A 15,432-nucleotide genomic window follows, 5' to 3' on the forward strand; every position below is an offset into this window, starting at 1 on the left:
TAAGAGAGCTTTCCATGCTACAACAGGTCTCCCAGGAGATGGGCTGAACTCAATCACACAGCAGAGATGTGGAGAGATGTAAGTACCCATTTCCAACATGCCTGGAGTAAGACAATGTGCCAGGACCAAGGGAGAGAAGACTCCATTGTAAGAGGCCCCGTTGCTAACTGGCCAATGTATTTCCCAGCCCTAGGAGGTCTCCCAGCACCCTAGTTAACATAACTTCGGTCTTTTGGCAGACCAGAGTTGGAATTCCTCTTCTGTTACTTAGCAGAAGTCTCCTGGGCCAATGAGAAGTCTTACTTCTCATGATGCTCAGCTTTTCCCAGCAATGAGATGGAGGAATAACACCTCCAGGGGCTGGAGAGAGGTCTTAAAGGCTGAGTGCATGAAAAGCTCCCACACACCGCCTTGCTTGTAGAAAGTACCCTGGAATTGTTCAGTGCTGTCCACCAGAATTCCGTTCCCACTTTGATCACAAGAGAAACCGCGACAGTCTGTGGGCCTGAGGAAGAAGCTGAGATCCTGTGGAGGCCTGAATGGGAGCAGCCCTGTGTTATATGAAGAAAGAGGGAAACGTGGCCGGTTTCTCCACAAAGGGGAGACGGAGAGGGAAAGGAGGGACAGATGGACGAAGGCCTCCCACAGTGATGAAACCTCCCGCCTCCCAACCCAGGGAGCCCTCCAGATCTTCAGTAAAGTCACTAAGCTCCTATGTTCAGCCCAAGTGGATCTGGGTGGGAGTGGTTAAGACACTGAACTTCACACTCATGCTATTGTGTGTTGGAGTCAAAGCAACAAGCATGGATGTAAGAGGTGGACACAGAGGGACAAGCTTGAGGGAAAGCCCCAGGGACTCTCTGGAATGGAGGGAAAGTTTCTGGACCCTCCCAGGCCATGGAAGAGGAATCTGAGTCAAGGTTAACTGGATCTCAAAAGGGCAGGGAAGGTTCAGCCAACACCTTTTAACACTTTTACTTTTACTCCGTTTAACACCTTTGTCATAGATGTTATTGTCTGCCTGTGGGATGCCGAAAACTGATTTTAGACAATGAAACCCAGAGTCCAGAAAGCCAATACACTCTTAACAAGGGCTGCATGCCTGAAGAACATGTACCTGGTTTTGCATCCACCTCATTGCTGTAAAACAAAACTTCCTTGCCCTACTCTATCCCCCACCAGTGAGTGTCCCTAAGTTACCCCTTGTTTTTGCATATTCGTCCAGCCCCTTTCCAGTCCAACAGTGATGACTCTTCCCGGGCCTGGAAGTCCCTTGGTCTCCCATTTAGGCTGTGATTCTGACGACACCCGTCTGCACTGCAGTGAGCCCCCAGTTATAAATTACTTACCTGCTGGCCATCATTTTAATGTAAATGGATTTTAAAAAAGCAGCAAAGGAATATATTTTCATTTGGCGTTAAAGCATCCATTTTTTATTTGAGTTTGAGCCCGGTCTAGCAGAGATGGCAGAAGAATGGCTCTGAGGCTAATATAGCTAATAATTATGATGGAGATCCCAGGAGCTGCCGGCATTTCACTTGCAGCCACCTCCAGTCCGGCTTCGCTTCCTGCAGTAGGTTTTTTTTTTTTTTTCCACAGCCACTTCCATTAATACCCACCGCCTATGATGGAACCATTATGATAATACCTCTGCTCTCGGCAGCCTCGATTGGTCTTGACACATTATCACCCTAAGAGCTCAGCCACGTGGCACTAAGTCCTATTTATAATAACCCTTGGCAGAAGCCACCAAAATAAAACCTGGTACTTATGGGCCACCTTTCATCTAAGGAAATCAGAAAGCTTCACAAGCTTAATTAAGCTTCAGCATCTATCTGACTGACGAGATGCTCAGGGCCTGGGGAAGCTGAGTGAGCATCACTAATTGCGCAGCGGATAAGGCTCTGGGCTGCAATGAACAAAGAAATCACAAAGCCCGCGAGAGTCACCTCCTTCAGTGGCAAATGTTTGCCTAGCGAGCTTCTCCAGGGTGGGGTGACAAATGATAGGTGAGCAATGAAGGGGCCGCGGAGAGTTTCCCATCTGGCGCATCTCAATCTAGAAAGGGGGCCTGAGATTTGTTTCTTTTATCAAAAGAGAATTAAGTTAATCCAACACATTCAAGTTCCTTTAAAGGTGAGGAAATTGAGCTCCTGAAACATGTGGGAATGAAGGAGCTCACATGCTGTTGTCTCTGCTCACCCCAATGTCCTTCCTCCCCAAACCCTGACCAGCAAACCCCCAGTTACCCTTCAATACCCAGCCTAACATCTGCCTCCTTGGTGAAGCCTTCCTGACCTTCCCTAGTTGAATCAGTCGCTCCCTCCTCTGGGCTCTCGTGCCGTTTCTATTTCCATAATAGCTGGAGCAGTCGATAATATTTATTGAGCACTTACTAAGTGCTTAATGTGCATTTCATTCACACAATAATGTTATGAGTCAGGTGCAGTTATCATCTCCATTTATCACATGAGTTAACAGGCCCAGAGAGGTTAAGCGACTTTCCCAAGAAGGCACAGCTAGTAAGTGCAAGACTCAGCCTGGCTGCCGAGCACACGTACCAAAAGACCACCCCACACTGCCTTCCCAGCAGCACAGTTGTGATGGAGGAGTTCTGTTTATACGTTTGCCCCCTTTCTGCTCTTCAAGCTTGCATGTGAGAGGTATATCATATGCGAGCTACAAACAACAAAAACTCCTACCCAGACTCCAGAGGCAGGGCAGGTCCAGAGTGGACTCATTCAGGAGCTTGGTGACGTCACCAAGGACCCAAGTTCCCTCTATCCCTCGATTCTGCCTCCCTCAGTGTGTCCACTTAGTTCCCCTTGCAGTTGTGTGATGATGGCCTCAATTCTAGACCTGAATCACGGAGAAAAATGTTGTATCTTTTCTATGTCTTTTTGTAACAGTACAGACGTCTTAAACAGAAACCTCCCTGTGGACTTCCCTTCAGGAGTCATTGGCCAGAAGGGTATTATATATCCATGCCTAAACCCAACACTGGTAAGGGGACTGAAGGCACTGCGACTGGTTTAGCGCAGACAGGATCCAGCCTCCCCTCCAGCACTAGGCCCAGTGAGGAGGATGGAGACCTGCTAAGAAGGAGTACAGGAAGGGAAAGGGTGAAGAGAAGACAGCCAATGCTTCCTGATGCAAGTGTTAAGGACAAGAGAAAGTCTGATGCCATCATTTTCTGCCCAGTTCTTTGGTCTTTAGTGCCTGAACAATAAATGTCAGTAGAACTAAATTATAGTAGGGAAAAAAAATGCGTGTCCCCAAATGTCCAGTCTGGAACTTTTACCATCCTATCCTGGAACTAGGGTACGGTGATATATGACTGAGATGTGCGTCAGCAACTGCTCTAAAATTGACTAAATTAATTCACCAAGGCTCCAACCTTTAGATTCTCGTCTCTAACACCAGTGACTACAGGAACCTTTTCCAAAAGCAGGTCAAAAAGAGAGTTACATGAAATAAAAAGAATCATATGACTGTTAGTCTCACCATAAATTAAGGGCTCGTGTCAACCTTGACTTTCTTTCCAGAAACACAGTGTGTTCTTAAAAGCGGGACTCAGTCAGGCAGACAGGTTGATGGCAAAGACTATTATGTCTCCTGGCCTCCTTCTAGCTATTCGACAGGATTTACCTGGAGCCAGGTGTATGACAATACCCGCCCCTGGCAGCCAGGTGTGTTAGGATGAGATCAGTGAAGCAACTCTTGGGAGATTCACATCATAGTCAAATAGAGAGATATCAAGAAAAGGAAAATGATTCCCCAGCAAAAAAATAACGTACCCTAGAGGGAGACAGAGTAAAGAAGGAAACACAAATAATGAAACTGCAGCCTAGAGAGGGCAGAAAGCTACCAGAAGTCGCACAGCTGGTAATAGCTAAAGCAGGTGTCATAGCCAGTTTCAGGGAAAGCTGTACTCTGCTCGCTGACATGCTCCTTCCCTCTCCTCCATTTTGTAGAAGCATCTAAAAGGGGGCATTTGGGGGCCTCTATCTGGGAGGGGCTTGTAACTCAGAAGACCCAGAAAAAGTCAGGGTTGAACGAGGCAGAATAGTGACAGGAAGCCAGCTGCTCAAGTCTGGCTGGAGGCTCCGGGCTTTCAACAAGAGTTGTGCTAGGGATCTTAGTCCAGATGGACTGACCCCAAAGGAAAGGGAAAGAGCAACATTTTCAAGGAAGATGCTGATCTGAGGCATGAAGAGGCTGCATTAGGCTGGATCGCCGCCTGTGTTAGGTGTCTCAAGACCCAAGGGAGGCTCGGTGGAGGACAGCAACAGGAAAAGGAGGAGACCCTCACCTGGGCAAAGAAGCAGAGGGACAGGAAGGAAGGGAATAATAAAAATTAGGAGTCTGGGATTAACAGATAAACACTACTTTATATAAAATAGATAAACAACAAGGACCTGCTGTATAGCACAGGGAGCTATATTCAATATCTTGTAATAACCTATAATGGAAAAGAATCTGAAAAGGAATATATATATATACACACATACAAATCTGAATCACTCTACACCTGAAACTATCACAACATTGTAAATCAACTATTCTTCAATAAAAATAAAATTTTTTTTAAACTAGAAAAATAATGAACTCTTAGTCTTTGAAGAGCTTTAAATACAGGGACTGATTTAACCATCCCAATAAGCTGTAAGGTTTGTTACTATTAATTAATTACTATTCATCATCAGATATTATACAACTGTTATAACTAGTGTCAACAATACCCAGAGCACTTTTATTACTGCATTTTACAAATGAGAACACTGAGGCACAGAGAGATCAAGTGAATTATTCAAAGCCATGCGCTTGGTAAGTTTTACACCTTGACAGTCTGGCCTGAGGGTTCATGCCCTTAATTAACCGTATCCCTTAGTAGCAACCCCAGAAAACATTTCAAAGCAAAAGTTAATCCAAGTTGAGCCTCTTTCTATTTAATTCAGTCATTCTATATCTGGCATTTTCCCAGTAGTTTACAATTTGCAAAGGGTTTGGCCTCCCTCATTCTGGAATCTTGGCCCTACCATTTACTTGCTGTACGACTTCAGGTCCATTACTGGCTAAGCTTCAGTCTTCCCAACTGTAAAGTGGGGACAAGACCACTTGTTGGGAAAGTGAAAGGAGAATGTTATGTGCAGGGTTTGAGTCCGGTACCAAGCCCATGATAAGCACTCAGTGTTTGCTGCTAATGTTGTTATGGTTACCAGTAATACCTCACATGAACTTCACTTCACAACAACCTGTGAGGTAGGTAGGACTGATCATCCTCGTTTCTCAGATGTGGAAACTGAAACTCACAGATGAGAGAATAACTAGCCAGAAAAGAGAGAGCCAGCAAGTGGAAACACCAGACTTAGAGAATCTCCCAACTTCCACCTGCTGCCCGGTGTCCAGCCATTAACTCCACCTCCTCTCTCTTCCCAGGAGGCACCGTTATATAAGCCAGATCATTCCTCAAACAGGACTGTGAAAGAATGTGAAGGAAGCAATTGGAAGCTCTGAGGACTGTTAAGATTAAGTTCTCTAGGTGCAAATAGGCTGCTACATAGGGACAGATGGGCAGCATCTCCCCTCATCCCCAAACAACTGCCAGAGAAGCAAGCCTGAGGTCACACATTGTGAGAAACTGTGCTGTCCCAAAGAGCCACCAGGGCTCAGCCCTGGGGGCGGGGGGCTGTCCTCAGGCCGGAAGTGGAAGAGAATGGGAGCATCTTCATCTTCCAGGTAAACACAGGAGTGTTTTTCAACACTGTCTAAAATAATCATTTTAATAATGCATTTAAACTGCATTCCACTTTGGGTTTGTTTCTGTTTTATTCCTATGGCTTTCTATAACACTGCATTCCAATGCACTTGTTCAAGTTTCCACTAGTGCTTCCTGTTCTGGTACCCAGGGAACTCAGTCCTGTGGCTACAGGCAAAGGGCTGTGATACAGTTAGTCTGTCTTCTAAGACGTAAGATCTTAGCTGACTGCTTTAAGGTTTCAGTATCTTCATCAATACCAGCGATGTGACTGGAAGATTCTGCGATTTGGAGTATCTCGGTTGAAGCCAGCCCTCCCAGACTGAAAGTCACGTGCTTCCTTCTCTTACATTATGTGGATCCTTCACCAGTATTCTTCTTCTTTACTTGAATGAAAGTTCTAATTTTGTATCTTTTAGCAGTAAGCAGTTTTTTAAAATGACTTGATACATGTGATTTGCAGAGCTTTATCGCATTAACATTCCAATGATTTATTCACCAAATTGTTATTGAACACCTACTAAGTGCCAGGCACTGTGCCAGGCAGCTACAAAACAACAGACAAGACAGACTCATAGAATTAACAGTGAATTATCCTTTATAGTTATTTATCATTTTTGTGAACAGAACAGCTAGAAACAGAGACCCCAACTACTTTGGATTTCCCCATATACCCAGGACATGGTGTGGTCCATGGTACCCAAGTAACATTTTCAGACTTTTAACTTAATTAACCAATTTGTTGAAAATGTATACGTCTAGTTAGATGATATTCTACTTATGCCCACAAGGTGGAGATCTTGCTTACAGTTTACCCAAGTGGAAAGCAATTCATTAAAAAGAAAAAAAAATTCTCAGAAGTTAAACCAAAAGACAAAAAATTAAATTCAACTTATTGAGCACCTTTTTAGTGCAATAACTATGTTAGGTGGTAAGGCGAATAGAAAGTTGTTAAGACACGGTCCCTATCCTCTACGGAACGATGGAGGTAAGCCGCTTCCACAGAGCAGGAAGACAGTACCTCAATGAATTAAAGTTTTGATGTATCCATATGGGGGTCATAGTAACCTCAACATCAGATAAGATCTATAAAAAGGCATGATATAGCCACCGTTGGGTACAGAAGAGATTCAACAATGACCCACACTTCAGCCAATATGGAAACACTGGAGGGCATACTGGGTCAGCTCTGGAAGGTCCCCAATGTGGTCTTTGGAAGCCTCTGCTCAGTCACAAAACTTAGGGTGTCTAGAACATTCATTCTTTGGAGAACAAAATACAATCAGCACCAGCTGATGAGCTGATACAGTTGAAAACCCCCATGTGCATCTGATGGGGTGATAAAAAGAGAAAAGAAACACAGAAAAGGGAACAGATTTCAAACTCCTGCTTTCAGAGGTAGATTCCACCCTCAACCCTCCAATCTCCTGTCTTACCTGGGAATCTTGGTTTGGATCTGGGACATAGTCTCATGCAGAGAGGGAAGACAGCCAGTGCTTGTCCACGAGCTTTCCTGGTAGGGTGAACCCAAAAGTGGCTGGAAGACAATGTGGTTGATGTTTTGTTTTTTATCTTTTATCTTTTTTTTCCTCCTCCGCTCCATTCCCAGCCACTTCTTCCCTAAAACTAGTAAGTCAAAAGCAATGGGGGGGGGTTCATTTGTTGAATTGAAAGTCACATTTTGGGAATAAAGTGTCTTGCTAAATGACTGAGGGAAAAAATGAAAAGCTGGGAACTTGATAAAAATAGTGAACTTTCTTGATGGAGGGAAAATCAAGTGGCAGGCTGCCGGCAGACCCCAGTTTGAATTTTTGTTTCTCTACTTGCTACCTCTGGGATCTTGAGCAAGCCCCATCCCTCCTCTGTGCCTCGGTTTCCTCATGGACAAACAGCATCATTTCTTTAGAGAAATGGTCTCTGAGTTACCCCTACTCGCGCTAGGTCGGCTCCTGGGTGGTAACGCTCTCACGGCAACCTGAAGGTCTCCCTAGAATGTGAGCTCCGTGAGCACAGGGACCGCATCTGAGGATTTTACTGCTCTGCGACCAGAGCCGAGGACTGTCGCTTTGTTGAATGGATGAACGAATGTACGGGAGCCTGCCTAGGTGCTCAGCTTGCAGAGTCCCTCGGGAAAGGCGGAGCTGTCAACCTCAATGCGCACAAGCCCGTAGTGACCAGTGTGGTGAGCGCGCTCGGGAAAGAGGATGTCGGTTCAGAGTTGTTTGCTACAGACGGTTCTAACCCGGCTGGAGTCACATCCTCTGTGGCTCGGAGAGAATCCCAGGGATTTACATAAGGCAGGGTGAATCACACCGTCGGAAACGGAGAAAGAAAAGTGACCCGCCCCAATCCACGCCGGGCGGCTCCGGCAGTTTGGTGGAGGTTAAGCTGAACTTTGCAGGACGCCAGGAGCTGCCCAGGAGAAGGGACTGCGCGACACCGCTAACCCCCACGAGAACCAGGGGCGCGTCGCTCCCGCCCCGCGCGACTCCAGCTGGGTGCCGCCCGCTCCAACGCCCCCGCGCGGGCGCAGCCAGCCAGGCTTCCTGTTCCCGGTCCCTAAGCCCCTGACTGAGTGTGGGGCCTCTTCTCCCGCTTGGAAGAGCCATCGCCGCTTTAAGGAGAAGAGGAGGGGAAGGGGGCGGGGGAGTGGGGGCGGGGAGCGGCGGCGGAGGAGGGGGAGGGGGATCCCCCCTCGCTCCCACGTGGTCCGGGCGCCTGTGAATCGCGCCCGCCGGAGGGTCTCACAGCGAAATACAAAAGCAGCTGGGAAGCGGCAGCGAAGCGAGTTCCCAGCGCCGGGCAGAGCGCCGGGCAGAGCCCTGCAGCGCCCCGCGGCCGCGATGGAACTGAGGCGCCCGGAGCCCCGGAGCCAGCGAGCTGCGGGGCCCGCCTCGCCGCCGGGACCCGGGCGCCGGGGCTCGGCTTGAAGCGGCGGCGGCACCGGCGCGGCCGGGGGAGCATGGGCAGGAGGATGCGGGGCGCTGCCGCCACCGCGGGGCTCTGGCTGCTGGCGCTGGGCTCGCTGCTGGCGCTGTGGAGCGGGCTCCTGCCGCCGCGGACCGAGCCGCCAGCCTCCCGGCCGCCCGAAGACCGACTCCCGCGGCGCCCGGCCCGGAGCGGAGACCAGGAGCCCGCGCCCCGCTTTCCTCTGCTCCCGCCCCTGGCGCGGGACGCCCGCGGCGGCTCCCTGAAAACTTTCCGGGCGCTGCTCACCTTAGCGGCGGGTGCAGACGGCCCGCCCGGGCAGCCTCTGGGTGAGCGCATGCGGCACGTGCCAACCGGACGGCCCCAACGGGAGAAACGCGCCGCGGTGCATGGGGGCGTCTTCTGGAGCCGCGGCCTGGAGGAGCAGGTGCCCCGGGGCTTCTCCGAGGCCCAGGCGGCGGCGTGGCTGGAGGCGGCGCGCGGCGCCCGTGTGGTGGCCCTGGAGCGCGGGGGCTGCGGGCGCAGCTCCAACCGCCTGGCCCGCTTCGCCGACGGCACCCGCGCCTGCGTGCGCTACGGCATCAACCCTGAGCAGATACAGGGCGAGGCCCTGTCCTACTACCTGGCGCGCCTGCTGGGCCTCCAGCGCCACGTGCCGCCCCTGGCACTAGCCCGGGTGGAGGCTCGGGGCGCGCAGTGGGCTCAGGTGCAGGAGGAGCTTCGTGCCGCGCACTGGACAGAGGGTAGCGTGGTAAGCCTAACTCGCTGGCTGCCCAACCTCACGGACGTGGTGGTGCCCTCGCCCTGGCGCTCCGAGGACGGCCATCTACGGCCCCTGCGCGCCGCCGGGGGCGAGCTGGCCAACCGCAGCCAGGCGGAGCTGGTGGACCTGGTGCAATGGACAGACTTGATCCTCTTCGACTATCTGACGGCCAACTTCGACCGGCTAGTCAGCAACCTCTTCAGCCTGCAGTGGGACCCGCGGGTCATGCAGCGCGCCACAAGCAACCTGCACCGCGGCCCCGGCGGGGCGCTGGTTTTTCTGGACAACGAGGCGGGCTTGGTGCACGGCTACCGGGTGGCGGGCATGTGGGACAAGTATAACGAGCCGCTGCTGCAGTCAGTATGCGTGTTCCGCGAGCGGACAGCGCGGCGCGTCCTGGAGCTGCACCGCGGCCAGGACGCGGCCGCCCGGCTGCTGCGCCTCTACCAGCACCACGAGCCTCGCTTCCCGGAGCTGGCTGCTCTCGCCGAGCCCCACGCTCAGCTGCTACAGCGCCGCCTGGACTTCCTCGCCAAGCACATTTTGCACTGTAAGGCTAAGTACGGCCGCTGACCAGGGACTTAGCATCCCCCGGAGGAATAAAGAGAGAGAGAGAGACCTCTGGCTGGGGAATGAATGATGGGGGAAGGGCCGTTGACTCTACCACCGCCTGGGACCAGCCGGCCAACGCCCAGCTGGAGACTCGAGAGTGAAGGCAGCTAAAAACTTCTGCTTCACCCACCTGCCTCTTTCTCTCAGTCCCAAGCTGTTTGCTTTCAAAGTTCTGAGAGGACGCGCTCACCCAGGCGAGAAGTGTAACATTCCCTCCACCCAGCCTATGAAAGGATTCTTCCCTGTGCCAGCACGGAGTTTGCATCCAAAGAAACTGGCTGCTGCTGGAGTTTGGCCCCCCGGTGGCCGTCTCTGTGGGAGATACATCCCATTCCATGGCCCCCTCCTTCCCTTTCCGAAAAAGGAAAACTTCTATTTGAGCCTTTGGGCTAATTCTACAATTTTCTACCAAACGCAGCGCTGGTGGTCCCCTGAGCAGGGCTATGACATTGGCTGGTGGAGCCCCCTTCCTGTGTTCTCCCTTTGTTCCGGCTCTGTGATGGTGAGATCACTGTTAAGAGCTGAGGAACCGCTCCCGATAGGACAAAGGGAGCGGAACCTACAGGATGGGGGGAGTCCTGCAGACCCTGACAATTTGTCTGACTTGTTCCTTACAGCTTGTCATTTTGGCCTGAAGGCTACAAATGCTGGACCGGCTGTATGCACTGACTCAAATAATGAATTTCTTCTTCCTCCCCCTTCCCAAGCGTCCAAAATTTTGATAGTGATGATGTTCACCAGAAGGGGGGAAAATCAATTTCATGCACTTTACTTTGTTTTTATTTTAATTTTTTATTAAGAAAAATTTTTTATTTGACAGAATTTGCCTTCTATGTATATATGTGCATAAAGTGTGGTATAAATATACTAAACAAACTTATATTTCAATAAAAGGGAGTTGAAAATTTAGAATTTAGTTCCTGTGGTTTTACCTGTTTAAGGTACCAGATACCCTGCCTAGTTTTAGAATAAGTGCTAGAATTTCTCCCTTGTGGATGTGCTTTTAAAACAAAGGGTGCATGTATATCTCAGTTGTGACCACGGAACTTAGAGAATTGAACAAAGCAAGAGCAGATTCCCTTCCCTGCTCCCTCAAAGGAACCCTAGTGCTGGAAATTTCAAAGTTCATCATGGAATGTGGGGGAAGGTGGAAAGAGACATGGAAGGAAAGTATTCCATTTCCTGGCAAATAAAACCTTGATATAAAAGGATTTCACTGTAATATAGGCCTATATTAATCATTTGGCAAATAACGTAGAACCAGATGTGCAGACTAAAATATGACAAATGCTCCCCCCTTTAAACCTAACTACAGTGGTCATGTGTTGCACATGATTTTCAGCATTGTAATTACCATGCATCACAACATGTACACATAATAAGCTCAGCACATATTGCAAACAGGTAGAGAAAGTCATAAATTAATTCTTCTCTTTAATCTCCCAGCATAAATTCCATGGCACCCACGAGATCATAATCTGCAACATCTGGCTTCATCCAGTTCTCTTAAGGGATTGTACTGTTTGCTCCCGCCCCCGCCCTCGCCCCGTAAGTACTAATTCCGTGGTCCCCTCAGAGCAACCATTGTGAGACCAGGAAAGTGTGTAGTACTTTGTATATGGCATTTGGACTCTTACATCCTGGGGACTTCAAACTTAGAAAATACTTTTGGATTTTCTTAACTCCTTTTTAACTCATAAGGGAGAGAAGGCAGACTTGGTTTGTGTCCTTTTTTTTTTAATGACCCATTGGTGTTTTATCTTGGCATTTTATTTGATATGTGGGTTTAAGTGATCTGTTATCTTCTTTTTATTTAATGACCTTTAATTCAAAGCAACGTTTGACTACTTTAATAGATTTTTATTTGACTTGCATTTGTAAACCTAGGGTTTTACAGACTCATGATGGTATTAAATCTCCATGGGTTTCCCTTCTCGCTGAGCATTAAAACACAGCGTATAATTTAACTAGTTAACACCATCCGTATGTTCAGCCAACTCAACAGAAAAAAAAAAAATAGGGTCCATAAACTTTGTGGTGTAAGCCAAGTATCTTCATAATACAACCACAGACTCTAATGATATTGGCAAATATATCTTTTTCAAGACATTCTTTTTGTGAAACCTCTGATAGATACACCTTTCAAAAAGAAGCAATTTTCATGTCTGATGATTAATAACTATATGAGATTTGCCACCCAAGTTAACAGAGGCTGGTCCAAGAAAACGATAAATAGTCGGCAATCTGCATGTTTATCCGACTTATTCGTGGAGATGGATGAGCAGGGCTAAGTTAGAAGTGTCACAGATGCACAGGAAACACACCCGGACTCCCATATAACTTCAGCACTGGTAAGTTCTGGGCGAGCAGCATTCTCCACATTCCTCCTAAATTTCAGTTCCAAGCCCAGACTTGACCGTGGTTAACCCAGTGCAAGAAACTAAGCACAATTTAAATAGCTCTTCTCCGATTCTTTAGTGAATCTTATCTGCCCGTTTGAGAAATAAGTTTAATTACATGATGGAGTTGTTAAGGAAACCAAGACTTAATTGTAAAGAAGATGGTTTAACTGTTGCTATTCCTGTGGATAACCGGGAGGCTGTGCCATGGAAAGATCAATTAATGTTTTGCCATGGTCAGTGAATGCTGCTAAGGCCAAATCGCTTTTCAGATGAAGAAAAAAAAAAAAAAAGAACTTTCAGGCTGCAGCATGATGTGGAAAGAGTAATGGGTTCTGCAGGCAGACTCTATTCTGAATTCTGTCCCTCCCCTATTTACTTTCAACAAATCATTTAGCTTAGTTCCCTATTCTAGGAAATGGAGATTCAATCAGAGTATTGTGGAATTTAAGTTAACATATAAAACATAAGGACATATATAGATACTTTTTAAAAAACTCACTTCCTATTGGTCTTTAAAAAAAAAACTCTTGCCTTTCTTACACATCAGTAAATTTGTACTAATTTTCATCATCAAAGTCAAATCGAGAAGTTTCCAGTATCAGGTTCAGTTGAAATTGGTAATAAACTAATTTTTAAATGAATAAAAACCCTCTTCTAGCATATAGATTCTATGCAGAGCACTGTATCATATGGCCAAGGGCACAGGTTTGATCTCTATGTGGGCTTGAGGGGGTGGTTTCAGGACCTAAGCAGACCCCTTGTACCAAAGGCAGCTATACTACAACTATATAAGAGTGATTAAAAAAAAAATAGATGGCTCATTGCAAATCCATCACCACTTCTGAAAAGCATCAAAAAGTGATGAATCTTTACAAGAAGAACCATCTTCCTCCCAATTCCTTCTGCCAAGAGAAAGTAGGCAGTTGACTTTTAGTCCTTGGATTTGACTGTTGATTAATTCACTTTGTCAATGGCATAGTTGTAAACTCTTTTAAGAGTACTGGCCCTCCTGTCTTCAAATCAGAAGAAAAACAAATTATTTTAACACTTCTCAACACTTCTCCACCTTCTGCCTTCTGACTACAGCTAGGAGCATCCTCTTAAGTCCTAGAGGTCAGTTATGTAGATTAAATGAGTAAACATTTGTAATATTCTCAGAACAGTGCCTGGCACAGAGTAAATGCAATGTAAGTGTTTACTGGTGGGGTAGATCATTTTCTCCTCTAAGTCAAAACCAGAGGCACTTTGAGTTCCAGGCAGAATCCTCTTTCATAAGCCTGCTGTATCTCTGAAGACATAGAACACTTTCTACATGCTTCTATTTTGGCTCAGAAAGACCAGCCAGAGTGCATGAGTCTGGCAGGAATTACCTAAAGCCCACAGTTGTCAGCTGGTTGTCTCCTTTCTGAGAATGTCCTCTGTGTGAGTCGTCACATGCACCCCCTCTTTTTCACAGGGAGGCTGTGATTCTATTTCTCATGTGGCTCCTCAGCTGCATGGAGCAGTAAGCTGTGGAACTGTGCACCTTCTGAGCTACCCAATTGTCGTGGGTCATCCAGGCCTGGGCACCGATTATTTGTCCCTCCACACACCTGCCGCATCCCACAGAAGCACTGATGCCATGTAGAGTGAGGTTGGCAGGAGCATTAAAGGAGAGGGGCGTCCGGTTCGTCCAGAAGCACAGGACTTGCTCCAGAAAGAAATAGAATGTCAGCTGCCAAGTTGGTATGGAAACCACAGGGCAAGAGTTGACACTCACCTCCAAGCAGACGTGATTATTAGCATCAAATGGAAAGAATATTGGGAGTCAAGAGACTCGGGCTACTTCTGAGTCTTGTGACTTGGGAAAGTCATTTCCCCCTCTCTGGTTCCAGGTATCTTACCTGGAACAGGAGGTGTTTGACTAGACTGGTAACTTTCCAATTTTTTTTTCACCAGGGCTCACAGTAAGACACACACTTTACATTGTGATGCAACATGCATACAGGCACACACATACACTCTCATACAACTGAAACAAAAGTTTCACAGAACAGTATGTGCAAAACACTTTCATACTCAATTCAGTTTTATTCTATTCCTCCTCTTTCTCTACTTCCTGACGCTAGTTGTAAGCCTCTAAATTAACTTAATAACTCATCAGTGTGGCATAGTCTACACTGTGCAAAACACTGGATGAGATGATTGTTAAACTCCTCCCCAGCTCTAAAATTCTGGGGATATTCCACTACTAACCAGTTCATTACCTACTGTAATATACCCCCCAAAGAGAATACAAACAGATTTCAATTTTGTATACCCTTTAACAACAAAAGACTAAAATATATTTCAAAATGTAATTGGAAGAACTGCTCAAAATCTCACCTAAACTCTTTTTATAAACACCTTTAAAATCCCCTACATTTGGGTAGGACGTATCTTTCAGTCTGTTCCTACCATGTGTGAGCAAATAATGTTGTCATGGAGCTTTAGGAAGGAAAAAACATTCTTTGCATCCCTGCCTCAACATGGCCCAAGGACTCCTCGAGAGGACAGTTTCTTTTCTGTGGATCCATAAAGATCAGATGTAGGAGTCATAATTTTTTAATGTGACTGTTTTACCAATTTCTCTTTCTGTGTCCTGCTGTGGGGGAAACTGAATTAATAAACTATGTCTCAATGCTGCCTAGCTGGAATTTTTTTCTCTGCAGGACTCCACCAAATATAGCTAAAGGAATGCTCATTTTATTTATCTTTTCAACTTTCTTTCCATTTTGGATATGTCTTCCTGACACTTCTGAATTTTTTCCCTCAAAGACACCTTAATTTTTTTTTAAAGGAGAATAGAGAACTAATTGTTCATTGAATAACAACAAAAAAAAGAATTCTTTTTTTCCCTTTCTTTGATGCCATATGGTATCTTTTATGGTTTTAACAGTTATTTTACACCCTATCCAGAAAAATTAAATAGCTTATAGAAGTGGCATTTT

At 47.0% G+C, this 15,432-nt stretch overlaps 2 protein-coding genes across 5 annotated transcripts in view; one reads left to right on the plus strand and one right to left on the minus strand.

Moving 5' to 3' along the window:
- PAMR1 (peptidase domain containing associated with muscle regeneration 1) overlaps window positions 1-15,432 on the minus strand; it is a 159,675-nt gene that overhangs the window by 141,072 nt on the left and 3,171 nt on the right. Inside the window, exons 1-2 of one of the 4 annotated variants that reach the window (XM_031681034.2) lie at window positions 8,975-9,101; window positions 7,195-7,295 (exon numbers count right to left, since the gene is read on the minus strand). In XM_031681034.2, coding sequence (XP_031536894.1) covers window positions 7,195-7,231 — 37 coding nt within the window. In that variant the 5' untranslated portion in view covers window positions 7,232-7,295; window positions 8,975-9,101. Of the gene's footprint in view, window positions 1-7,194; window positions 7,296-7,684; window positions 7,791-8,098; window positions 8,375-8,974; window positions 9,102-15,432 lie in introns of those variants that run through there. The other 3 variants (XM_072969788.1, XM_072969790.1, XM_072969789.1) reach the window with 3 other exon arrangements.
- On the plus strand, window positions 8,436-10,977 carry FJX1 (four-jointed box kinase 1). Its single transcript, XM_031681004.2, has one exon. The coding sequence runs from the start codon at window positions 8,721-8,723 to the stop codon at window positions 10,020-10,022; it is 1,302 nt and encodes a 433-aa protein (XP_031536864.2). The 5' UTR covers window positions 8,436-8,720; the 3' UTR covers window positions 10,023-10,977.

This window comes from Vicugna pacos, chromosome 10, assembly GCF_048564905.1.
Source record: "Vicugna pacos chromosome 10, VicPac4, whole genome shotgun sequence".
Classification (NCBI taxonomy): domain Eukaryota; kingdom Metazoa; phylum Chordata; class Mammalia; order Artiodactyla; family Camelidae; genus Vicugna; species Vicugna pacos.